Below are 27,842 nucleotides of genomic sequence, written 5' to 3'. Positions count from 1 at the left end.
CTCCCATTTCCCTCCTCCTCCCCCAATTAAGTCCCCCTCCCTCGTTTGCCCAAAGAGCAATCATGTTTTCCTGCCCTGTGGGAAGTCCAAGGACCACCCACCTCCATCCAGTTCTAGTAAGTTGAGCATCCAAACTGCCTAGGCTCCCACAAAGCCAGTTTGTGCAGTAGGAACAAAAACCCATTGCCATTGTTCTTGAGTTCTCAGTAGTCCTCATTGTCCACTTATTGAGAACAGTGGCCCAATGAAATTTATCATTTTCATGCTTCTTAAATGAAGCTCTCCCTAGTTAAAATGTAGATTAAAGTAGTTTAATGATTTTTTTAAATCAAATTTTCAGAATTATACCTTTAGGATTTTGGTCTTTTAGAATTGAGAGTCAAGAATTTTAGATTTTAGAGCTTTCTTTTTAAATTTTATTTTAGTGTTCTGAATTAAAGTCTTTGGGGCCTTAGTTCTGTATCGCTTGCCAAGCCCACAATCTAGAAACCCCTGATGCCAGAGAAGTCAGTCAGAACTCCGTGAAGAGAGGAAGGAGTGAGAAGGCTCTCGTTTCTGGTGACACTGGTTGAAGCGGGGAGACGGGAACAGACTTAATAAGCATTTATGCATTTGATCTGTGATTAGACCACGTCTTGTCTTCTCAATGTCTGTCGCATAAGAATCAACAAAATAAATCATTAGATATACGACTTCAGAAATGAATGGATGTTTTGTCACACGGTAGGATGGAAAGCGGAAGGACTGAGTTTCCTGTGATTTAAATCTTATTTAGAAACAAAGGTGATATGAATATTTAATTTTGTAATAGTATAACCCGGCTTTAACCTACAAACTTTAATTATACCACACCAACACATATGTGCTCCCATCCTTAAACTGGGAGAGAGCCTGCGGAAGGACGCAGAAGCTGAGCAGGCATCTGGATGGAGCGGGTACAGCGATGGATGCCTGTGAAGAACAAGGACTAGAGCTAGAGCTCGGTGATAAAGGACTCTGATGGAGACAGAATGCCACCTAAATAAACTCATTACTTATAGAAAATGGCTATTAAAAAATAAATAAATAAATAATTTAAAAAAAACCATTGAGTTTGAGGCCCCTGTAAACGAGTTTTGGGTCATCCTTGGTCAGCCTCACTGTTGACATTGTGCCTGGTGAACATCTTGTCCACTGCAGGTCCCTCTCAGACTGGGAGCCATTTGCCCTAAAATAATTTATCTTGAACTTATACTTAGAAACCCGCACTTTTCATTTTGTCTGCCACTTCTCTCTGCTATGTGTGTCTCCATCTTATCTCTGCCCTGTCATCTCTGCAGGCCATAGTTCGCTCAGCACATGACGTAAGGTGCTTGGAATGGAGGAGGGAATGTGGGAGGAAGACGTTCTCAAAGACAGAGTCTGTACAAATTAAGGGGGTTTCCTTTCTGACCACAGAAGTAGAGAAGCAGAGAATCGGGAAAGAACAGAATTCCAGACATCAGTTCTGAAGCCAGAGTTAGTGTATTGTCAGGATAGATAGATGTGCATTAAAATGCCATGCTAAGCAAAAGAATAGGACCAATAACTTTAAATGTGTAAAACTGAATGAATGAACAAATAAATAAGTTGAAGCAGGGTATTTACCCAATTAGGCATCTGAATCATAAAGCTCAAAAGATCAACATAAACAAGTAAATAAACACCTTCTGAAAGTAATAAGGCAAAGTGGAGACGGGAGAGGATGCCCTGATGACAAGGGGGGGATGCTGTAATGAGGACAGGGACTGCCAGCCTGAACCACTTAAGGGACCCATTTCACAGTGCGTCCAGTCATCTAAAGCCTGCTCAGTGGGGACATACAGCAAAGGCTTCTGCAGGTTGGATGTCTAAAGCTGCCTCCTCTTGGCTAATTTAACTGGATCTAGAGGAGAATGGTCCAGCCCTTGTTGTTGAGGAAGAAAATTCGCTAGGAAAGGTGGGAGAAATCAGCTTTAAATGGCCTGAAAAAAATATGTGATGGCAACTAAGTAGCAATTCTCACATCTGCAAGGTGGCTGTTCCCATGACCCGGGAGGGAAAACAAGAGAAGCCAGTGGCCTTTAAATAATAAGACTTTCATCTATTCTAGTCTTTCTTGGACTATTACAGAAATAATGTTTGAAAAAGAATGTGTAAAATTGTATGCATAAAATAGTCCTTCCTTCACACGAAATAGCCCTTCCCTTCCCCAAGATCTTTCCCAGGATCTGCTTGGAGCATTCCTGCTGTGATTGGAATGTGGGGTGCCTTTACAGGCCCTTGAGTTTGGACACTTGATTCCCAGCCGATGGAGCAGTTTCCGGAGGGCATGGAATCTGTAAAAGGTGGGGTGTCACAGGTGGAAGTAGCTAGCAGCTGGGCCTTCAGGTTTAGAACCCCCCCACTCACACACACACAAACACACACACACACACTTCTTTTCTCCTTCCGATCCCTGGAGATAGAGCAGCCGCCTCCTGCAGCTATCAACACAGATGGTCCAGCTGTTACAGCTTCCCCCTCCCCTCGGTGGACTAAACCTTCAATTGGGAGCCAAGTTGCTTATTACCAGGTATTGGGTCACAGTGATTAGGACAGTAAGCAGTGCAGCCTCCAATCTGAAATTCAGACATCAGAAATGCTCCGAAATCTACAATGTGAAGCAATGTCTCACAGGACAAACGTCATAGGGTGAAATCTGTATTTTGAGTGAAAGGACTCTTAAAATTTGCACAAGATTGCATCTGGGCTACCTGTATATGGTATATGTAAGAGAAAAATAAGTTGAGTGATTGAGTTTTTGTCCTGCCTTCAACATACACTCGGAAACTTGAAAATGTAAAGTGTATTTCTGGTCCTCAGCAGTTCAGATCAGTTACACCCAACCAGCCTGGACATGACCGCCAGCATATTGGGATGTGTTTCTCTAGTTAATAATAGAATCATTTCATTAAAATATAACAAAAGTAAGGCCCAGCTGATGGCAATTAGTTGGGGGAATATTAGGCAGAGGATCTCTGATCGGTCGCCAAAGGAGGGAGAAATAAATCGGAGACCAAGGGAGAGGGAGAGTACATGGGAGAGGTGAACTCCTGTTGCTGTGGTTTTACAGACCAGTTGAGCCATCCAAGTACTTAGAGAACTCTCCCATCGTGACCTGGAGTTTTATGCCTATCTCTCAGTGAAAGGAACTTGATTGGAAGGGGCTGCTCGTTAACCCTGCTTTTAGTAAATGTGAGATTTTCATTGTCTTCAACATGGGAGTGTATGTACCCATTTGGTTAGCCAGGGCTGGTTTGTTCTGGTTATTTAATGACATAGTATAGTTGCAAACTTGTCACTAATGTCATGTGTCTGAAAAATGATTTTTCTGAGTGCAACTGGTATTAGAGGTGACCAAGCATCACCCAACAGAGGGGAGACATATAATCGCACTCTTGCGTTAAGAATGTCAGGCCACACTTGACAGCCGCAAGGCATTTCCAGACAAGATGTTAGTCAGCACAGTTGCAGCCCCCAGGATCTGCAGGAGGAGGTTGACCACGGATCTAGAAGGTCTCGTAGTTCTTAAAGGATTTTCAAGATCTGTAAAAGAGCTGGAACGATGGCTTTAGCACTTAGGCGCGGAGGCTGATTTTCCAAAGGACGGGGGCTTAGTTGCAGGGACCCATATCAGGCAGCTCTTGTTCTGAGGAATCCAACACCTGGCACTACATTCACATGTGCATACACGCACACATACACACGCATGCACACACACACACAGTTGCACACATAGAGCAACTTTTAAAACTAAAATGTATTTTTATAAGAACATTTTACAGTATCAGGAGCCAATGCTGTTATCTCAAATATTTCAGGGCAGAGGCTAGTGTGTAAAAGGTGATCAGCCATAGCCTGATTGAAACCTAAGCTGAAACTTTTTTTTTTGTTAAGATAACAAAAGCATGAGGGGACTAGAACTGACCAATAACATTAGTTCGGAGGAAATGGTCCCCAAAGCTTTATCTGAGCCATTGCAGAGATGGTCATGTGTGGGTGAGGCTGTGGAATTCTTCCTGAATTATTGGAGACTGAGCCCATTACTCTGTGTGTTTAGGCAGCTTTACTGGATATGGACCATTGAAAACATATAACGGTTTCAATTGTGTGGCTGCTAATACTGAGTGTTACCACGAACAGCCCATAGGACCCATGGCTTCTGTGGAATGAAAGACTCGGGGCAAATAGGAGTTTCAGTATGCAGCCCTGAGTTTAGCATTTAATGGGCTTGGCTTTATTTAAAAGTCTATGAATCTCCCGCTCGTTGAAAGTTTATCTGGGATGCTTGGGTCTTAGGGAATGTCTTATTTCCAGTTCATCTCGAAAAGTGGCTCTTCTCGTGAGCGGGGATCTGCTGCTTCCCTTGCTGGGCGCAGCACGGGACATGGGTAATTTCAGTCGTGCAACCGCGTACAAGCACGGCACCCACACAGCTCAGTGTTGAGAGAGAAGTGTGCAGGTCACGGCTCTAATCATTTTGTGATTGAGTCATACTGCCTCGATTTCAAGAACTTCAGCTTTGAAAATGCCAGTCTAGCTCCTCCTGATCACACATGGAGGCCAGACAGATTTGGAGATTAAATGACACCCTCATGACTCGCGCTTATTTATAGTAGGTATGAAAATGTTTAGATGTCAGAAAGCTGTCTCAGTGAGACTGAGTACCAGAGATGCAGAAAGAGTTGGCCCTGGAAAGTAAACCCTTTGGCGCAGACTGGGTTTCCAGTGACCCAGTATTATTTGACCCTGGGGTCTGCTCTGGAAGAGTCCTTGTGTACAGAAGCCGGCTGTCAATAACATTCGTTTTCGCTTGTTTCTGGAACCCACTCTTAAGGATGGATGAATACCCACAAATTCTGCCGTAGTCAGTGTTCCCATTTCTTCCAGCTTCCAACAGTAAACATATGTGTCCACACACATTTTCTATTCTGAACCAATGGGAACCCGTGTTCGATGAGCATAATACAATCTGGAGAAAAACAGAGGGGAAAGAACCTCCCTTATTCTATCCACTGCTGCCCCACTTTGAGGAACACCTAAGCCAGGTAATGGTTGCCGTGTGATGGGATAACGGGAAGGGCTGTCATATGCTTCTCTTCAGAGAGAGTTTCTGATTCTGTGAAAGCAATTGATATTTGAACCACTTCCGAGGTTTCTTTTGAATAATTAAAATCCATTTGAGAGCCCAGTATTTGCCAGTTTGCATGGCATTAGAGAGTCGCCAATTGGCATCGTTTTGGTGCCTCTTCTATTTGTTTCCGTTTTGAGTTGGGGAATATTTTTGTATTCCCGGAGAAGCTGTTCTGAAATATGTCATCCGCTTCACATTTTCCCTTCTTGGGCTCGTATTTTTATGCAATACGAAAATAAATAAATAAAACACTTACCGGGGCCACAGGATGGTCATAATATTGGAAAACTGGCTCTCTGCCAAGTTAACCAAGACATGGCGAAGATATAGCCAATTTTTGTCATTCTGAATTTAATATTTGGCTCATTTTTTAGCATAAATTTTGCACTAAGTTGATTTATTTTCATTCAAAAAAAAACCATGATACTATTTTGGCATACTCTTTTTATAGACTATACTCTGCTTTACAACTGTTCACTGTATAATTGTATCTCGCTGCAGTACCTGGATTAAGGAATTAAGAATTTTTCCCATTGATTTATACAATGCTCAATGAGTGCAGTGCTCAAAAGGAATACACTCCATGATTCTTCTGCAGAAGATGGCGGGGCTCAGCTTTTGACAATGGAGAAACAAACACTCAAAGTTGGAATGGCCAGCAGATTATTATCATACACACATATACATATAGGGTACCACGGTAACAGAGCTCGTGCTTGTATTTACCCGGCATCACGTTTTCTTCTATGTCCTCTATACCCCCTGCTTTGGTATGTAATACCAATCACACAGTGCAGTAGCAAATCAGAAGATTTAACTTGGACTGACTTTCACTCATGGCTCCTGTGAGTTTCCTGGGAGAAACCTGGGTGAAGGAAGTTATTGAAATACTTAGAAGAGGGGTCTGTTTCGGGTAGATGACCCTAAGCTTCTATGACAAATTAGCTAGTATTCTTCTACCTTAGAAGAGGTTTGGAGAAAGCCCATTGGAGTGCAAAATTGAGTTTGGACAGAGCACATTTGAAATGCGTGTAGGGAGACCCACTGGTGATAGCGGTGTGCACCTAACAAAGCCTTCATCCGTGTAGAGCAGCACACTGGTGATAGCCACGTGCACCTAATAAAGCCTTCGTCTGTGTAGTTCACTGCATGCTGCCCCTTGGTTCATGTGAATATGCAGATAGTTTCTTCTTGATTTCAGTAGAGTGAGACAGTACCAATGCTATTAACACCAAGTCAGGGTTTCTCTGATCATGCAAGTTAAAGATCTTCTGCCTTTTCCTCTACCTAATCTTCAAGGGAAAAGTCAAACAAAAAGAAGAAACATAGACGCACCCTCCTAGCAGAGGTGGGAGAAAGGAGCTTGTTCGAGGAACACTTTCTCGGCTACTCACCTAGGCCTCCTTGTAATCTCGGTGATTTCCAAACAGTTGCCAGCTAGCAGAGTAAACCTGTGCTTGTGGGAAGAAGCCAGGGAAGTTGATTCCAGAGTCCTCTTGCTTTTTAGACAGGTATGCTGTTAGCAGCTAGACTTGCAAGGGTTTGTGCTTGTATGCTCATCTTTGTATGCTTCTGTTTGATCATATAAAACTGTTAGCTATAACAACCTCAAAGAACCAAACAACCATGGCTATGCCATCTAAAAATTAAAAATACAGAATGCAGGTTGACACAGGCAAATTTGGACACCATGGCATTTAAATGAGGGATGAGATGCACATAGCACTGAGGCCTTTCCCATCTGGTACCTGGAAGGAAGGACTTTGAACTCACACCTGTAAACAAGCCATTCTTTGCATCAAGCTATCATGATAGTCAATGTTCTAAAGTACATTCAGACACACCAACATGTCTCACCTTTAAAATACAAAAATGTTGTCATTAAAAGTCCTTCCAGGGAGGTGTATAGTCTCATTCTTTTGAGTACAGAGAGGAGCAGCTGAAGTGGGGCAGTGTAGGACCGGGGAGGTCCAGCAGCCCCGGTAGCCGCCTTTATGAGAGACAATGGAGCTTGTGAGTCCCCCTCGTCTCTCCAGGCAGCTAGCTTAGGTCCTGGTTAACCGAAACTGTTGTGTAATTGTTCTGAGGTTGAGAACAAAATGCTGAATTAAACTGTTCCCACTGCAATAATTGTGTGATTATAGCATTTATGTCGCTGGCCAAAGGAACAGTCATTAGGTTTGGAAGACTTACCAAAACCGCAAGTACAAAAAAAGATGCAAATCACATGTAAATTGCTGTTTAATACCTAGCGTAGATCCGCAATGCAGAGAAGAGTGGAGCATCTATCTAGTGAGGAGAGAAGATGCTGAAAGCGGTGATTGGACATTTGGTGCGATACTGTAACACTGAAATTATGAAGACATGGAAATGCATTCTCTTGCTCTTTTCACAATGCCCGTCTTCTTGGCCATATATTGATTTTGCCAACATCACCCCTTACCCTTTCTCCAGGCAAAACCAAAGCTCTGTCCTCCTTAACTTCTTTCATTAACTCTTTATGTTGGTCTAAAAGAATCTCAATCTCTCTCAATCTCTCTCTCTCTCTCTCTCTCTCTCTCTCTCTCTCTCTCTCTCTCTCTCTCTCTTCCCCCTCTAAATTTTGTGGTGGAAAGAATTTACGAACCAATGAAGTGTCTGGGTGGAGAAAGACTTAACGAGAAGACTATTATCGACAAATACTTAGAGAACAGCCAGGAGACCAGTTGTGTAAAACTGGAAGAGTAGTTGTGTTGGTCTTTGGAGCACTTAACGCCATAGTGGCTGGTTTCCCCTGCAATCTCATCCCTTCGTAGAACCGTTTTCAGACTAAAACGTGCTGAGGACTGTGTTGTTACCCACACGCCTGGTGCTTCAAACCAGGTGACCTGTCCGGGGAGAAGCTGTGTAGCCAGCAGCAAGCTTGTTCTAGACTAGTCAGTGTGAAGCAGTCATTTAGAAAGACAAATGATCTTTTTAAGGACAAGTGACACATTGACAGTTTTTTTTTTCTGGCCCAGCCGGGAACTTGTTTGGAGCACTTGAACAAAAATATGAATGGATGTATTTTTTAAAATTTGCATTTTGGGGATCCTGGTAAATTTCATTTTCTAGAATACACAAGGAAACCTATTGAAGGTAAATCCCACTGGCAATGTGAACAGAGGAGCAATGGCAGAAGGTCTAAGAGCTGAGGATGTTAGCTGTGTCTCCCTTTTCTGTAGACAGAAACATGGCCAACACCAAATGCTTCCTTTGCTCTTTCCCATTCGGGTTCGTGTCTCCTAACCGTTTGCATGTTGTGCTAGAGAATTATTTTCTTCATAACTTGGGTAGCATAACTATTGAAGAGTAGTCGCATTTCATAGAGAATAATGTGACATGAAATTTGTCATATTTGGAATCATTTGAAAATTACTTTGAGTGCAAGAAGACAGGTACTCAATAAAATCTAGTTAAAATTCTGAAGATTTTATTTTTTATCAACATTTCTTCTTTACAAGTTTAGATCAACTTCTGTGTTGCTTGCTATTAATATTTTATGTATTTAATTTCTCAGGTTTTCTTGCAGATTTCACATAACATTTCCACAGTACATGTGTGCTTGCTTCAAATGCGTGTATGGATTTGTTGATTTGTAGTTTTCTTCTGTTTCAGGAAAAGATTGATGTACGGCCCTCCATCATTCTCTTCAGCCCCGCATGCTGCCGTGCGATGCTCACATCTCTAAAACCACGGCCGTGTTTGTACCTCATTCTTCTTGGTAGTTTTCCACCACAGTGCTGTCTTCTAGTGGTACAGCTTAGACTCCCAAACCATTCCATAATATTAAATAACCTCTCTTTCCTGCCAACCACCCACACATTAATTAGAACAAACACAGATTTTAATGATCCCACTTGTCAATGGCAAAGCACACTAAAAAATAAAAAATAAAAACCAAGGATCGTATTTCAGAAATAAAGTTGTGTTTCTAAAGGAAATGTAGACTCACTTGCCGAGACAGCTGGTCATTGTCTAAAGTACATGGCATAGATCTTGAATTTCAGGCGTGTCTACTCCTTCGCAAAGTGAAAACGTTCCTGAGCTCCGTTTATAAAATCAGCAATTTTCCCCTCTGTCTAAAAACCAGAATTTTACATTATACTAAGACTTTGAAACGTTCCCTTCTTGCTACTTGTCTTAGTGTGTTGATAATTTTTGTATGTGCTGTGAGTGTCTTGAAAGGTTTTTGTGTTTTGTCGTTTGTATAGTCCTAAGTGTGTAAAGGCTACTGGTTCTTGCAATTTCCCCAATTTTTGGATCATAAGTTGTGAGGCTGCTTTTATTGGATGGACATAACATACTAAGCATTAGTCTATTTTGAATCAAAGCTTCTCGGGTTGTCCCTGAAAGGTCACTGTGCACACTTATTCCTTTGCTTCCGAGTCCATCTTGTGTGATAAGGTTTTTGTGTTGTTATTGTTCTTGTTTTGTTTGCTTTGTTTTTGTTTGTTTCTTATCTTTTCTTTTTGGCACTCTGTTCCAGTCCTTTCCAACATTTTGGCCCTTATGATATAACTTTTGGAAATAAAATATATCTGGTCAGTTTTTGTTTTGTTTTATTAAAACCTTATTTATTTTAATTCATTTTATGTCTTTTACATCCTGTATCTTTAGCCCATTCATTTCCCCTTCCTTTTGCATCTGCCCTCTGCTCCACACTCCTCCCCAAATAAAGCAAAATTTAAGAAAAAAAAAGTAAAAGATATTTTTTAAAAGGGAAACAATTTAAAATCTTGTCACGGAAGCTACAGTGTGATACAGTGAGTCATGCCACAGTGTACACAATGAGTCACACCATAAACCCCTTTGTCCATATATCCCTTCTTGCACGTGTTCATTGCAAAGAGTCATTGGTTTCTGGTGTCTACTACACTATCAATGCTGGGCCCTCACTGGGAGTCCTCTTGGAGATCCTGTTGTAGCCCTGTGTTGTGGAGATCCTGCAGCTTTGGGTCTGTGGATCAGGTCCGTTCACATGCTCCATCTGGTCATAGGTGGGCTGGTTGTTGGGGTAGGCCAAGTCATACCTGTAGATCTGGGCAGCTGTAGGGTTGGTCAGCCAGATGAGAAATGGGGACAGCTCTGCCAGGTTTACAGCTTTGGGGCTTGCCCACCAACACCTGTGATAATAGGGTTGGCTCTCCTGCTCTTCTGACCCAGGTGTTGGTAGGTGGGAGGGAGCAACTCCCCTGCCCACATCTCCACAAGACAGATGTGCAATGGAGACATATTTCCCATGCTCACATATGCGCTAACCAGCTTGGCTCTATTGTGCTCCCCTGGCGAGATGCATGGCCCGTTCTCACATCTGGGCAAGCCTGTCATAGAACTAGCTCTTGTATACCAGGCTGGCCTTGAACTCACTGAAATCCGCCTGTCTCTGCCTCCCAAGTGCTGGGATTAAAGGCGTGCGCCACCACCGCCCAGCTGTGTTCAGTTTTCTTACCGCTGCCTTCATCAAATAGCATTAGCTCACTTACATTTATTATAATTGAACAACATTTTCATGAGTGGCATATTTTGAATGCATATTTTACATTTCCCCCTTTTTAATATATTACCCTATAGTCTGTATTAATTGTAGTCATGGTTCATTTTGATGTGACATTTGTTTGTATGATATCCTTGGTTCCCATCTCAGGAACAGTGGCTGCATGCTTTGTTTGTGGCAGGTTACCTGGACCTAACTCCTATCTCTGACTTGTTCTGCCCGTTGTAGCCATGCCTGCATTTCATGATCTATAAGGGGGGTGCTAATGAAAGTGTCCATGTGCATCAAGCTGAGCATCCACCCCATCTAGCCACTGGCGTTAGCAAGCATGGAAGCTCTTCCTAGGATTCTCACAGTCAACATGCAGTCTCTTCTGCTGCAGCAAAATGCCTATATGGAGAATTGACTGAATTTGATAATTATAATTACAAAGTATTTTTAATCAGGAAAGCCCTCTACCCATTTAGTAAAGTATCTGTAGTATTGTATAATTCTTGCATATTTAAATATAGTAATCACATGTGCTGGAGTCTCTCGTTACTGTAGCAAAGATGGGCAACTGGCCTCACTTTGCTTAGGGTGTGGCAGCTGATGTATAAAGTCCTGTGCCATTGGATGTATTTATGTTCTATTTCTTCATAACTAAAGATGTAAAACTTTTCATTATATAAATGACACTATATTCAATGGGTTGTCCAATTACAAAAATATTTCACATTTTCAGCTCAAAAAATCATCTTCTGTGGCCTTTCTGGTAATTTCACACATTTTATTTCCAGAGACAAATGTTCTACTGAGCAGCTTACAGGCAGAGTGTCCTCATGACAGCAGCTGTCTGAGCGCCTGTCCAGTCAGGCGCTGGGAGAAAGCCCGCGCCCTCTCAGAGAGAGACGAAGGGAGACACTCATTAATGCGCCCCAGTGGGGCTGCGTTCAGGGGAATCCTGTGGAGTGTAAACTGAGTTTTGATGGAAAGAACTCAGCTCTCAGGTCTTCTGCTGATAGAATATTTCTTGGGGCTTATGTAGTGAAGCTCTTTCATGCTACAAACCAGCAAATGCTTAAATCTAGCCCATTCACACAAACCTTGCATATTCTTGCATAGAGAAATAGGAGTCACACTGGAGAAATATTTATATTAGCTGTCTGAGCGCAGAACTGTATTTAATCCCACATCAGAATAATACATGGGACTTTGAATGTAAAGAAATGGTTCACTTTACGCTCCTAAGGAGAGTTGAGCAGGTGGGTGATGCGCACAGGGCTATGTCTCTACAGACAACTCTGTTCTGTGGCCTTCTATGATTTTGTATGCTACCAAGAACTGAAGCCCCTGAAGTTAGAGTGGTAACCACGTCAAGTTATTTCTAAAATCATTTTTTACATTTTTATTCTTTCCATAGATTTAATCAGATTTCCATTTTCGTATTAAATGCAGATGCAGCATGCATTTTGTGATCTCATTAAAGAACCTCAGCCCCTACTCCCCGTCATGAAACACGGAAAGCCTTTTAGTGCCCTGGGCACTGGCGTGACTATCTGAGGCAGGGGATGGCTCAGTGGGGCGATCTGGGTGGCTTCAGTTGTTCTTGTGGTTCGAGGCATGGCTTTGAGGAAATATCAAGAGTCCTGTCTCGAGATGGCATGCAGCCCGAGATCCACCATGCGCGATGTGGATTATGATACACGGGAGCTGCGTTGAAGTAAAAAGCTGAGTTATAGGAAGTCCTACTACCGGGGAGTCATCGGGCGGGTGCTGTGAGTTCGAGGAGAGCTTAGCTATGCCCCTGGGCTGGAGCAGGAGCTCAACAATGAGAGAGCTGCAGGACAAGGCAGAGTTGTTTCCTCAGCTGAAGCGCGGCGAAGGCTGCTGGCTCACCTGTGGTTTCCTGTCTCTGGATCTGACTCGGTGATTCCACATCTACAGCTTCTGCCTTCCCTGTTACCTGTTTTAAGTTTTTGGTGGGATTTTCTGTCTTTCCAGTATGCTCTCTCTAGGAGCTGTTATAATGCTCGATGCCACGTGGGAAACAGTGCGTTAACAAATAGAATGCATTAGACAAACCGGACTCTGTCTTCCCACAGGCACCGATGTTGAAACCAGCTCTGAGTAGAAAGCTGCTCTTGAACCCGACATACGTACAATTAGTTTTTTGTCGGGGGCATGGATAAACATTAATTTATTAATCCATTTCATCTATAGTTAAAGTATACAGGATTGTGCAGCGGTGCACACATACCAAGAGAGTTTATAAACATGTCTCCACTATTTTAACTAATGCTGCAGTGACCGTGGAGGAAGGGAGCGAAGGGGAGAAAAGACTTCGGCTCTCTACAAAGGGCTGATTTCATTTGGTCAGGGAGGAGACCCACGCCTGGGTCATTTTTCGGTTTCTCCACCGTACTGTCCTCTGTGGAGACCATGCTGATTTATGTTCCCCCTGACAACATTCACGAGCGCTGCCCGTCTCTGTCATCTCTCGCCCAGGGTGATATCCACCTAACAGACCTGAAGGCCCGCCTCATTGTGGGTTTTAGTGCTATTTCCTGATTATTAGAAGTCTGAATATCTGCTTGACAGCTTTAGTCTAACGTGGGGAAAGATGCTGATTTACAATAACTCTTTTTGCTCTACTTCCTTGCCAAAACTTGGTTTGCTCTTGCTGCTGAGTTGTGCCAGCACCTTATATATTTTGGGTACAGACCCCGATATTTTCTCGGTACCCACGTGTTGTTGCTTTGCTCCGTGGATGCCTCTTCTTCAGATGCTCTTCCTCTGGCCACTTTTACATTATTTGTCTAAGTTTTCATGAAACCATTGCATGGTCTGTTCCAGGACATCCTCCATATACTTGTTGGACCTCGGGTCCTGTGCTTAGGTGTTCAATCCGTTTGCGTTGATTTTATATGTGCTAGAAGGTAGAAGCAAATTTCAGGTTTTTTCAAGCATTACCTAGTTTCTCCAGCACCATTTATCAAAGGGACTTCTTCTACCCATTGTGTATTTATGGTTCTTTCATCCATCAAAAGCTGGCCAAGTGTCTATGCCTGGGTTTGCTCCTCAACTGAGTCAGGTGATACCTTCGCCTCCATCTCAAAGATCTCAAAACCGAAGACTGGTGAAACAATAAAGTCCCCTTGGCTGCAAAATAAGTCTAGTGGGAAATATAACCAACAGGGTTAGGGGGTAAAAATGTTAGAAGAATTCATAATTGGAAACGTGTGGCATAGAATTTGTACTAGTGAAGTAAGGATCTTTACGAGATAGTACGGGACGAAATGATTTGGGTGGTTTCAGAGAATTTTGAACTGAAGCTTAATAATAGATGCTTTTATTGAAAATTATTAAATTACAATGGAAATTTTATATTTTATTTCTAATCATACTTTAGTTAAGTATCAGGGAATTTCTTTCCTATTATCTAACAAAGAAAGCAATAGTAGCTAACAATCTAAGAGCTTTGGGGGAGGGTCTGCCAAGCCTTTATCACAGGGTGGTAATTTCTGTATGAAATATATGGGAAGTTCTATGCTAGCTCCATTTTCTGGTCAATTTTTAGATGAGTGACATCTACATATATGGAAAAAACAAAGTATTTTTTATAGAAAAGGGTAAAGCAAAAATGTAATGCATTCAAAATTTTTAAATATTCAAAGTGCCACCCCTGGTACACACACACACACACACACACACACACACACACACAATATTTGAATGTGATCCCATTTAAATGTGGTCCCATTTTACAGTGAAAAATATGTGGGAATTAATTTTGCCATAATCTTCTTGAAGTATGTAAAATAGGATTTTTATTCCAGAAAATTGTTGATCTGGTCAAAGCACTTGTGAAGAAGAATCAAAGAATTTATAGCCAAATATATGGTCATGTGCAAGTTCCAAACTATTTGCTTTCCTTAGTAATAAAATCAGAAATAGTGACAGCTGCCCTAATAATCTCCAGGAGGTTGAAAAATATGTAAACAGCTCAGCATATCTGGAAGGTTTTTCTGAGAATATGAAATATTATAATAGAAAGCATAATTGTTTCAAGCAACGATCAAAACTGCTTCAAAACAGATACACGTTTTTGCAATATATGTTGTTTTTATTTTTAAGTAAAGATACAGTTTTAAGTAAAAATGTGCTCACTACTTTAATAGTCACATTTCTGTGCTTCTCATTCTGTAATTGACAGCTGTCACTCAAAAGACATCCTGTCCTCAGGAACTGACATCTTAGCTCACTCCTCTCTTTACAGGTAACTTTTAGATATAATCTTTAAAAGCACTTATACTTAATTGATATTACTATCACATAGGATCATTAATAACCTACTATCAGCCATTGAGAAAATACTATGGATGGGAATTGAGTACTAATTAATTTTATAAAAATTCCTAATCATGGACTCAAAAAAATAAACAATAGACAAATGGTCATTTCTAAGTTGACCATGATCTTCACCTCATGCTTGTTTGCTTTCACTTTCATGACAATTGGTCGAGATGACAAGGTGTGGCTTAAAATAGCATCAGTGTTGGCAATGCCTGACTCTGTTCACATGGCTAGTTGTGCCTGCTCCTATGTGACACACTCTTCTCTTTCTGTGATAATCAACACAGTGTTCACACATATTTGAACACACCCAGTTTTACCTGAATGAAGGAATTGGGTACCAGGCAGGCATGGTGGTTTCTGCTAGTGATCCTAACATCTGGAGGGCAGAGGTAAGAGGATTGGCCCTGAGTTCAAAACTAGCCAGGGACTACACAGCTATTTCCATGTTAGTCTCGCCTGACATGAGACCTTGTCTCAAAACAACAGCGCGCACACACACACACACACACACACACACACACACACACACACATACACACACACAGAGAACCCAAACTCCAAGCAACAAAACGGTTCATGTTCTTTTGAGAGATGTGTTCACATTTTTGTTTTGAGAAAAAAACAAAAATACTGGGTGAGCGTTGACCTCTCGGGAGGCAGAGTTTGCCCTGGTTTACACATTGTCTTTGTGGGTTCTCTGCTCCACTGAAAATGTCCCCCTCCTCTTCCTCAGTAACTTTCTGCATTTACATCGGGATTTTTGTCATCCTTACTTTGAGGTTACTATGCTTCCAATAGAGACTAGTTGACGTCAGCCCTGAGTTGACAAGATATTTTTTGTCTTACCATTTATTGCATGTATGCATTGCTTCATCTTGGTTGTAATTTGACGTGAATTTAATGCATATTATAGTGTGGCTTTACAAGAATGGAACAATTCAGTTTAGAAAATCGAGTCGACCGTTAGATAATAACAACCAAGTCAAAGCTGTGGTACTCTGAGGAGGACGTTTCCTGTGTGGAGGTTCTTGGTTTCCCACCACCTGAGGGTGGCCGTGCCTTAGTAACGATGGCAACAATGTGCACACGCTGGGAAAGTAAGAACACACTCATGAAATGAGCCGTGAACGGGAGGAGTCACCGTCCATAGAATATTTCAGTTTCTATGCGATCTAATGGCCATCTGGCTACAGAGCAGTGACACTTGCCCAGAACGACATGAAGTATAGGTATCATCATAGCGCTGGGTTGGGAAGACAGTTTGCAGCTCGGTCTGGGTTATTTCTCTCTCCTGGAATACCATCTTCTCTCTGCTCACTGCTGCTCCCGCATGAACCACGTGAACCCATAAAGCCCAAGAGGCCTTTTGAAGGTGGGGGTGAGGAGGAAGAGGGGAATTAAAAATAAAAAGTGACAGGCAGAGTTGAAAAAACAGCAGTGTTCCCGGTGGATCGCTTCACTGAGCCGGAGTTCTCCAATGTAATAATTTTACTCACGCAGAACAGAGCCAAGCGCATGCTCATGCTGTTTCTGGGGCTTGGTGGGGACGGTTTTGTCGAGGGGTGGGTGCAGGAGGACAGGATGTAGGCAAGTCTGTGTCATGTGTGCTGTCTTCCTGCCGGCTGAGCTAGCAGTCACTACAGGACAAGAGTATTTGTAGTCACCGGATGACTTTGCAGCCGGCTTCAATAGCATCGCTCTCCCTTTCTTTCTTTCCTTCTTTTTTTTTTAACTTTTTTTTTTTGTGTTGTTGGCAGCCAAACTCTTAGTAGAACCATCTGTCTTTCTATTAGTATTTTTGAGGCCTGTTTTGAAGCCACTTTGCTTGGCAAAGTCACTTTCATCCTTGGAAACAATTTAAAAAAAAAAAAAAAGTTGGGTGGCTTTTTGCCGAAGAAGAATACTACGAAAAAAAAAAAAAAACCACATGGCTGTTCATTTTTGTTCTCAGAGACATGGCTACTTTGCCTTTGTCTTAATCAGATGGAACAGGAGGGGGTGTGGCTCCTGTGTGTATCTGGGGTGAGGCTTAGCACAAGGTATCTGTCCCTTTATCCCTCGGTGAGCTTGTCCTCAGTGCTCTTTGTAGATCAGATGGAAGATAAGCAGACCTTTATTTTTTTAAATATCCTTTTCTATAGACCATTGCTTTGAGTTTACTGAACTGAGACACGAGCATGTTTTTCTACAAGAAGCTCGGGACTGTTACTGTCTTAAGAATCCTGAGCCTCCTCATGCTGTGGAGGGCGAGACAGCTGTGCCTCTTGCTCCTTCAGTCTGGGTAGTTCCACACTACCTACCTAAATCCCTCTTGTGATCTCGTTTGGATATCACAGTCTTCATTCCCCCCACCCCCGCCTGCTCTGCACATCCCAACCGTCGCTGCGCTTCCCGCGGACGGGGACTGTGCTTTGGCAAAGGTGAACGAATCCCCAAGTGGTGTGCTTAAACAGTATGACCCTCATGGGACCAAACCCAGAGGACATGCCTGGAGACCTGGAGACTTTATAGTTTACCACTAATTTCATCTTCACTGGGGCGGGTGTACTAGGAACTCATCTGCTCTAAGAACCCAGGGCAGCCTGAGGCCTCACAAGTCCTGTCCTTGCAGCTCAGGGGCTCCCTGCAATTCTCCATCCCTGAGCCTTTTCCATTTGGCTGAGGCCTTTCTCCCCTCTTTTTTGTTCTCAATCCAAACCCCGCTTTGATGTCCTTATGATGATCCCTTGCTGATTCTCCCCCACTCTCTCCTCTCTAGCCTGACGAACCTCCATTCACATCGTCTAGGCCGCAGCCTCGGTGTCTAGGTGCTTTCTAAGGAAAACTAGAGAAACATGAACTCTGAAGGCATGAAGGTTCCCGTGGCATCTCTGGGACCTTCACTTTTCTGCTGTTATTTATTATAATTATCATTGGCTTATCTTCTCTTTTACTTCTCAAGTGGACACCCCAAAACTGCCTTTCCTCCCCTTCCTCACTGGGTCAGCGTCTCTCATCTTCCATATGGGGCCTTGCCATCACCGCTGGGGGAGTGATTTCTGTCAGGCCCTATGATGCTCACCCCTCTTTCTCCACCTACAACACGGGCCCGTCGTTCTCATTCTGACCTCCTCATTTTAAAGTAGAATACAGCACTCTTGTTCAGAGTGGAAAGCTTCTCCCTTTGTCTTTGCTTCTGGGCCACTCAGATTGCCACCCAGCAAAACCTTTTGCCCATGCGTGTGAAACTCTTCACCGCGATTTTTGTTAGTATCTTTTGGAAAGATAATGTGCTCAGGAGTCTGCAGGGAGACACGGCTCCTTGCTGTCATCCACAACACTTGGCCTGCTCTGTAGCATAGTCCACCCTTGCCACCTCCTTTCCCCCACCTGTCTCTGGGTGTCCAACCTTCCGACAATGCTCCAGCCCTTTCTACTGGAACTGAGAGCTTCAGTGCATCTCTCACAGAACAGTCCTAAGACATATGTTTCTCCTCTCTCATGATAGTCTTTCTGCTACGCTTTTCTCCTGCCTTTGACTCCCCCATCTTGGAGTGGCTTTGGATCCCATGTCACCACAGTATCCAGTGTCTTTATCCAACTCCAACCCGACCTCCCAGTTCAAACTAGAAGCTCTGTAATCTCTGCCCTTAAGCCTGGGCTCCTTCCCACCCTCTGGAAGAGCTTTTCCAGTGGAACAGCATTGAGACAGCGCACATTCGTCGGTACTGCTGTAACCTTCCCTTGAACACTTTCACTTGGTCTTTTCCTTAGTTGTTTGCGGTCACCTTAAAGAGAGTGAAATGCTCTTGATGCCATCTTTGGTTCCCTTCTTCACCAGGGTGCCTTGCTGTTTTTTCCTAAATATTTCTTGACTTATTCTCCTGGTGCACACCTATTAGGGATTAACCCTTCCATGTCTGTCTCCCTGTTCCAGTGTATCAGTTTTGTATGGATGCTCTCGGAACCCCTCATGTTTTTCACACAGTGCTGTCTGCCCTACTGAACCAATTGCTCACAATTCCTCAGGCCCTGCGGGAGGGGGGTAAGTATTGTACCAGCTGCACCTCAGGCAGATTCCTCACCTCTATCCTCTTCTTCCAAGCGGCTGGCATTGTCCCCGTCATGTAGAGATATTCTGCTCATGATTCCCCTTCCACCTTTTCACACAAACCCCTGCACATGCTGGGCTCACAGTGTTTCTCTAGCCAGCACCTCTCTGTCTGGCTGCTACTTCCAGAAGCTTCTCAGTGGACTTCTAGTAGGGTCACATTCTCCTCTCTGCTTCCGGCTCCAGCATCTCTCCCCTCTGCGCCTAAGGTGTCTCCACGGGTTTCTCTTGCTGACTTAATGACTCTGAGTTCTAATCATCTCTTTGTCCTACCCAGCTCAGAGCAGATGTGAGTTTACCTCCTAATTCTTAGCCACCCAGAAGTGAATATTCTGCCTAGCATATGTTAATTGTATGAAAAAAATGAGAAAAATGAATTCATAGAACAAATGGGAAGCCTTTATTTAGGATGGAACCAAAAAGTTATACAATAAGCTGTATCAAATATGAAATATTAAAGTGAATAATTGATAGACTCTTTTTCTCTATAAATGTGTCAGCATAGTTAATTGGTGGGTCACAAATTTTAGAGGGTAGGAATATATACAACATCTTCTGGTGGAAGAATACAAGGTGTTAAGACATGAAATACATTGTGAAGTTTTAAAATCAGGATGTAGCTGTGTAAATTTGTTGTGACATATTCTCACTTGGGAATAACATGACCCCTATTAAAAAAAAAAGACTAAAATTTTTGACAAAAGTAGTTTCTTGAACTTAATTAAAAATGTCTCACATTTTAAAACTTAATTAAGAGTTTTGAAGGAATTTCATGCATTAAATAAAAAATTGTATTTATTAGTGATAAAAAATTTGGAAATATTCAAAAGTAGCAAATACAGAGGGTAGATTTCCAACTGTATGACTAGTTTGTTTTAGACTGGGTCCACACAGCCTGGCATCCTCTGATGGGATGTGCTCCTCTTTTCAAAGTGGAAGCTAAAGTTTAGCAAAGGTGAATTTGGTGGTGGCTAACACATAGAACAGGCATCACACCTCACCCCATAAGAACCGTCCGTGCAGATCGGCCCCAGTGCCAGTTAGTAGACACAGCACCATTCCCTCCAAGTGGCTTGAACTTCCCCCAGGCCGGTCTCGCCAGCCTGTGAAGCCCAGGTTTCCCGTTCTCGTGTGTACCTTCGTCTGTCCTTTTCCTTTAATCTTTGTTGCTGACGCTTGTCGAGCACTGTATCTCCTGCCTAGCAGAACCGTGTCCAACACACCCATCTTTCCCACAATGCATTCTGTGAGCTTCTTGCACGTGGGAACAAGCTTCAGCAACTTAGACCAGTCTTGGAAACATTTCAAACAAATAAATGACCAGGAAACCTTTTCCCCCCGGTTCCTACACTCTGTGAATGATCACAGAGCTTCCCACACTCTGTGAATGACCACAGAGGTACCACTGCTGTTGATTTGGGCATACGAGCAATTTTCATCAGATAGGCAAACTTTCAAGTGAGGAATCTGTGAGTTGTGGAGGTAAAGTGTGTTCGGAAACGTGTGCTTTAGTTTCATGAATGGATCCGGCACACACCTGGATTGCACGTATTTTACAGGAGCCTCATTGGGAGTTTAAACGTGCCATCCTCTCCGGTCTGGTCTATGATGTTTAAAGAAAACGCACTATTGAAAGCATGAAATTGGGTTGGTATTTTTAGTTTAATCCCTCCTTTTGTTCTGTTGGCCTCTGCCTCCCCTTAATCCACATTTCTTACTGTGCAGCAGACAAAGTCATGGATAAAGACTTTTAGCTAGCATAGCCTTTTTTAGAATACAGTGCGGCGAACAACTTCTTTGGCCAAGGCGGACTGATCTCCTTGTCTAGTTGATGACTGATTCTCAGCTCAACCCCAAATTCTTCCTCTCTTTAAACTATGCTAGTTCTCATTTGTCATTATTAAAATATTTAGACACTAAAAATTTAACTTATAACAAAATGTACCCACTAGTTATCCATAATAAAATAAAAATTTAAAATAAATTTATTAAATGAGGATGTAATAAAAGTCCCAAGTATTTTACTTCATTCCTTATACTTTACAACTTTTACCAAATGAAACAGACTGCATTATTGAAAAAAATTCTCACTCACAGTGATTCTACAGTAAAACAACACGTAAGTAATCTCTTTAAGGAAAAAGATCCCTATATAAAAACAATGTGTTTTTAGGTTTCTTTTGTTTCTGTGTGTTCTGGGTTTTTTATTTTTAATTTAAGAAAATGTATGCTAAGTTTCGTGATAAACACCTGTAACCCAAGTACTCATAGAGAAGACGCAAGCTGGACCTGTGTTTGAGACCAACTGGAAGCATAGAAAAGCCCTATTTCCAAACCCACAGAAAGAAATGAACTTTGGAACCCACAGAGAAACCACTAGAGTTGGTACAGAGTGAAGGGAACAGTGAAAAGCCTGAGTCTCCTCAAGATATCAAGGCAGTTCCCACGTTGATTCCGTATTCTAAAAGCCTGAAGCAAAGACTGAAAACTCCAGATAATGCCTGCAAAAGAGAACAGTAGTACTAGAAAAACCAGCTCTTATGTGTTAACAAAATTCTGCACAAAGATAAAGTAGTTACGGCCGGATGATAGAGCCTGATTGGCTGATTGCAACCTGAGGGCTGAGTGGATGCCTGACATTTCTATGTTGCTTTCCTCTTCCTTCAAAGATGCAACATAGGAAACCTTACAGTTGTACTCTCCGAGTAAGGACACGAAGCCGCTGGAATGTTCTCTTCTATGCTACTCGGATAAACTGGATTCCTCTCTGGTCAATAGATAAGCTGGGTCTCCGTAGCTCTTTTTTGGACTTGTGCGATTGGAACGTTGCAGGTGCTTCCGTGGGAGACTCCCAGTCCATCTGGCCACTGGCCTTAGGAGTTAGTTTTGCATAGAAGAGCTGCAGCTGTTGGGCTCAAACAATACAGTGAAAAAGAAGTTCAGTATATCACTTTTTCTAAATAAACTCATAGTTCACAGGGGAAACTCAATGCTCTTAAACATCATTCAATACAGGTAGTGTCCTGTTAGCTTTTTAGGCATTAGCTTAATAAATTATAAGAAGCAATAGTTGATTCTGTTCTACCAAGCAGGTGCATTAGGAAGTGTCTGATAACCAAAAACATTATGTGATTCTCAAAATCGTTTGAAGAATGAGTACCACCTTGCCACAAGGAACAAAAGAATGGGACAGGATTGCTAAAGGGAAACAGGAGAGAATGCTACTGAATACATTCTGGTATGGACAAGCAGAGAGAAAACCTGTGAACATGTCCTTAGGATCTATTGGCGAAGAGACAAAGGGTGTGATGGAAGGTGACAGAAACACCTGGAAGAAGAGCTTATACTCCATACTGAAGGACTTGGCCATTTGTCACCAGATGAAAGCAAGCCATCCAAAGTTTATAAGCAAGAGGGACAAATGCAATGCAGATTTGGGCCTCGGGAGGATAAACATGCCAGGCAAATGGAATTAGCTATCTGAGAATCACTTAGAAGGCATTTTATGAGGGGCACAACTTAGTGCCTTGGCGCTAGGACCCGTAATAATCTCCCTTCCCACTGCTGAGATGCCTAAAGATGCTTTGGACGAGCCCCAAAGAGCTATTGACAGTGACGGTATCCAGGATACCATGACAGGAGGCTGCTCAGGAGCTGGAGTCCTTCTAGGGCTGTGTGATGAGACCTGATCTCCAAACAGTTTTTTTAAGCCTGAGTCCAGGCTGTCACCATCAGGGGTCTTTGAGGAAGGCCGTGGGCTGATCTTCAGCCCTTGAGACTGGTCAAGGGCTTTCTTGAAGCTTCTCACAGGACTCTAGTACTGAGAAGTCTGGCGGTTAATGCAGGCCTGGGCATCATTTTCCTTATGTCATAACAATTTGAAATGTGGCTATTCATCATAACCTTGATGTATGTTTAATACAGTTTCTTCATTTCAAATGTTCTTTGATTTATGATACATGTTATAACGTAGGCTGTCTTCGAAATGAAATGTGTGAGGTAAATGAAAGATAAAATGTGTCGAGTGATGTGGGAGATGCTGTCGAGTGACTGGTCACAGCCCATACCTCGTGTGACTGGTCCGTTGTCTTCTCATCTGCCTCCTTGTAGCACGCTGAACTAAGCCATACTGTTTGCCCTGAATGTCTTTCTGCTTCGTGATCTAGTCTACAATCCCTTCATTTACACAGATGGTGTACTCTAGCCTTAGCGTCTTAATTCCATGGCGTTTCCACAAGTGCTTCCCTCTTTCCATTGAGCCTGGCAAGAAACCACGATCATCCAAACCTTCCTTCCACTTTCGATTTGACATCATTGGTTTCCTCATCCCAGTCCCTCCAGTTCTCGTGTGTGAGAGGTTTAGAACCATTTGGCAAAAGGCACAGTTCGCCATTGACAGCCATGGCTGAATCGGCTCCCTTAGCCACCCTCTCCTACATTCTTTCCCTCTCTCCCTCTCTCTGCCTCATTCTTTGCTCTCCCTTCCTCCCTTTGTTTCCTCCTCTCACTCCTTCCTCCTCCCTTGACCCCTCATATGAACCAAAAAGTCTTGTAAGTAGCCCAGAGTTTTGTTGTGGCAGATGAAACACAGGCGAAACCAAAGGTGGACTTTCTGATTATGTCTTTCATTTGTGAGATTATAATTGCATCACTTCCCCGTTCCCTTCCCTCCCACCAACCCTCCCATGTACCTCCCCCTTCCCTCTCTCAGTCATACCCTCTTTTCTCACTAATTGTTGTAGGCATAGGCATGTGTATATACATATGTATTCCTAAACAACGCCTACTAAGTCTGTATACTGTTTCGTGTGTGTGCTCTCAGGGCTGACCATGTGGTACTGGGTACCAGTTGGTGTACTCTTCCTTGGGGAAGACTGTTTCTCCCCCTTTTCTGCATTCCTTCATTGCCTTTATTATTCTAATTAATTCCATGTGGAATTCATATCGTTTATTTGGATTATATTCACACCTCCTCCTAACTCCTCTGAAATCTGCTCCCCATCTTTAAACACACCCCAATTTCGTGTCTTTAAGTCTAATTTGTGCTGCCACATACCACATGACTACGGGGAGGTGCCTAGTCTTCCTGAAACTTGATATGCCATGTTTTGCTGATATCCATGGGAGGCCTGCCGTTTCCTGAAATGAAATGGGGGGAGGGGTGGATTAGAGGACAGGGATAGAGGGAAAAGAAAGAGAGAGAGAGAGAGAGAGAGAGAGAGAGAGAGAGAGAGAGAGAGAGAGANGAGAGAGAGAGAGAGAAAGAAAGAAAGAAAGAAAGAAAGAAAGAAAGAAAGAAAGAAAGAAAGAAAGAAAGAAAGATCATGAGAGGCAGGAGACAGGGAGGATAGGAATTCGGTGTCTTATAGATGGGACAGGATCTCTGCACTTCTAAACTCACAAACTCACAGTAGCAGTGTCTGTGTGTGAGACCCACACAAGACAACCACAGCTGGTGTTAGAGCATGGATGGTCAGGTGACTCAAAGATCCCCACAGCTTAGGACCTTCCCCCTGGTTACAACTTCAAAGGGGGGAAGAGTGGGCTTCCTTCTACACTGTGAACAAAGGTGGGCTTTCCAAGTGAAACATGATGAAAAGCCCCAGAAACTTAAGATTCCAAGATGGCAAACAGCAGTGAGAAACAGGCCGAGACACAGGCAGAGATCCTGAGAGCTTGGTTTTCCCGAAGAGCATATCCCGGCTGCCAAGCTCAGTTCCGTGCACACAGCTGGTAGTTATTAAATATTTTCTAAGACACTGAATTAGTTAGTGTGCGGAAGAGCTAGTGAAGAACAGTGTGAGGCACACGACTTTTAACACAATCTTAAATCAGTAACCATATGCCCGGTGGCAGAACCTGACCAACACTTACATTCACCAGGGAGACCTTGCTTAAATATTGAAAATAAAAACCAATAACACTAGATATTTTAGTTAGTAACTTCACATTAGACAGTAACATGACATAGTTGTAGAGATGGTTAAACTGTACTGTAATTTTCAAATAATCTTAATTTAGTAGGTGTGTGTGTGTGTGTGTGTGTGTGTGTGTGTGTGTGTGTGCGCACGCGTACCTGCCAGCTCTACCACCCAGGGTATACGGCCACATGAACCTGCTGCTTATTGTCACATGAGGTCCAGATCAGATTCAGGCTCCCTTTCTAGGGAGTCTGGCACTTCACCGATGAACCACCGCCTCCTCTGGTGATTCCGTTCTGAGAGTCTAGTAACTGATGAGAATTTCCAATGATGAGGGGCACCAGCACCCTAGAGTCCATCTGAGAGGTGACACTCAAGGAAAGGCCATCTAGTTAGGGAGGGGTGTGGTCACTTGCACCAGAAGGATCTCCACAGTCCCATGGGACTGGATTTTAACCTGGCTCTGATGAGCTCTGTAGCCACATGAAGCTCACTGGTCATCTCCTCTAAAGAAAAGGCAAATGAGCAGGGTTTTCTTCTCTGTTGTTTCTTCACGTCTACTCATAAAATCGTGAAATTTCAGTATTTGTAAAAAAATTCATAAAAAATGATCTCCAAGTAATAATCATTCATAACGAAGATATGGACTTGGCTTTGGTTTTATAAGATAGAATTCGGGGCTGAGGAGGTGGATCGGGTGGAAACAGAGCTAGAGGAGCATGCGTGAGGAGGAGTTGAGATCCCCAGGCTAGTGTTTGTCTCTAGTCTCAGCTCTGCGACAGCACAGACAGGAGAATTCCTGGAGCTCCCTGACCAGCAGCCAGGCCGATTGGTGAGCTCAGAGATCAGCGAGAGAGGCTGCCTCATAAAATAAGGCGGACAGTAGCTGAGGAAGACATCTGACATTGGCCCTGGCCTCTGTGTATACCTCCCCTCCCCTCGTGTGTGCACAGGCATGTATGTGAACACATGCATTACACACACAGAATTAACATGCAGGGGTGTGACTTGCACACGGAGGTTTCCATCTATTCTGTGGGAGGTGATTCCTTAACCATTATGTCTTTGCTGCAAGACAGGAGTGTGGCATTTTCATTGATGGAGTTCATGCCAGATTTATTCACTGACAAATTTATGTGTCAGTAATTGATTTTTTTTACCTTTACTTTCAGTATATAATTTTTGTACATATAAAGATATTTTCTTCCAGGGGGATTATTTGTTTTGATCACAATCATCCCCATGCTCTCCCTTTTTTCACTTGCTATCCCACTAAAATCCTTATTTACCCAAGAAATCTCACTCTGGTTTCATGTCAATATAGACATACACACACACACACATACCTGTGTGGATAGAGAGATGATGATGATAGATAGATAGATAGATAGATAGATAGATAGATAGATAGATAGATAGAGAGAGCAGGGATGATTTTATATATCTATATAAAATCTAGAATCCACAAATAAAATAAAACATGGACAATTTGTCTTGTCTTTCTGAGTATGGCTTTTCTCAGTTAACATGATACTCTCCATTTTGTGTTCCTTTCCCAAAGGACATAATTATCTCCTCTATGGTGAATACGACCCCACTGTGTGTACATCATGCTCTTTTTGATTCATTAATCTGTGGACAGATGTCTAGGGTAATCTCAGGCCTCGCCTACTGTGGCAAGCGTGGGTAGCAAGCGTCCCTGTGGTAGGCTGGCTGGGCATTTTTCAGACGCTTGTGCAGAAGGAAACCTGGGTCACATGGAAGTTCTGATGTTAGCATTTTGAGAACTGACTGACTGAATGGACCAAGTGACTCTTCAGACTCGCCAGCATTTGCTGTCCGTTTCCTTAGGGCTGTTTGCTCTCTTACTCACAGCCATTCTGACAAGGCTGAGATGCTGCCTGGACTATGGTTTTCTTTATCATACATTGAGGGGCGGGGTGAAGCTCGGGCGCTCTGGCTTCTTTTCTTTGATTCACTCTCTCACGTTCAGCAGGTTCAAGGTCAGCTGCCGCCATTGATGATCCCCGTGTTCCCTCCTGACCAGCGGACCCTTGCTGCAGCTGCCCAACAAGGATTCCTCCTTCCTCCTGGCTTCAGTTACAAGGCTGGGTGCAGTAAGTACTACTGCGCTCCTAACTCCCGAGTGGGGGGATGATGTGGCTTTCGTTTGGACCCCTTAATGCCATTCACACACCAGCAGCACACCAGCAAGGGGGGAGCGCATTCTTTTAGTATGCTTATCTTAGCGATAAAACACAATGGCTGATGGAGTAGGAAGGGTTTTAGCTAATATCTACAAGTGTGCATCCCATTCCTGGGCTCCTAAAGCCAGTATCCAATCTCCACACCTCACTTTTATGCCTTCTATTCCCAGTATATTGCTAAAATAGGAATATAATTTGGGGGTTCATATTTTAAAGCCTATAGTTTTTCATCATACAGTAAATTCACCCCGAATTCCACAGAGAATATGGGGCCTTTGTGTCTGCCACATAGTAACAGCCGGTGAGGATGGGGTGTCAAGTGATCCTCATAGACTTGTGTGTTTGTGCAGTGTCTCCCTACATGGTGTTTGAGAAAGTTGTGGAACCTGTAAGATGCAGAGACCTTCTGAACAATGTGTATCATTGGAGGTGGCCCTCAAGGGTCCCCACCTCAACTCCCATTTTCTCATCGATTGCTGACTGTGAACTTCTGATGAGCCAGCCTCTCACTCCTGCCTCTATGGAAGGCAGCTCGTCAGATAGTTGGCAGGGACCCGCCCTTCTGCCCTTCCGTGTTGTATACTTTGTCCAGCAGCAG

The 27,842-nt window shown here is 43.1% G+C and overlaps 1 protein-coding gene across 6 annotated transcripts in view; it reads left to right on the top strand.

The window, feature by feature from the left end:
* The window catches only part of LOC126515192 (transcription factor SOX-5-like), a 257,539-nt gene extending 230,209 nt beyond the window's left edge, over positions 1 to 27,330 (top strand). For 2 of the 6 annotated variants that reach the window (XM_050164651.1, XM_050164650.1), the window contains exon 8: positions 8,810 to 9,834. In XM_050164651.1, the coding sequence (XP_050020608.1) occupies positions 8,810 to 9,088 (279 nt within the window). In that variant the 3' untranslated portion in view covers positions 9,089 to 9,834. Of the gene's footprint in view, positions 1 to 8,809; positions 9,835 to 27,030 lie in introns of those variants that run through there. The other 4 variants (XM_050164653.1, XM_050164654.1, XM_050164655.1 and 1 more) reach the window with 4 other exon arrangements.
* Positions 27,331 to 27,842: the final 512 nt, after the last annotated feature.

Source organism: Alexandromys fortis, unplaced genomic scaffold (genome assembly GCF_014885135.2).
Source record: "Alexandromys fortis isolate MF-2015 unplaced genomic scaffold, M_Fortis_MF-2015_v1.1 scaffold_153, whole genome shotgun sequence".
Taxonomy (NCBI): Eukaryota; Metazoa; Chordata; class Mammalia; order Rodentia; family Cricetidae; genus Alexandromys; species Alexandromys fortis.
This window is presented reverse-complemented; position numbering and strand designations above follow the sequence as displayed.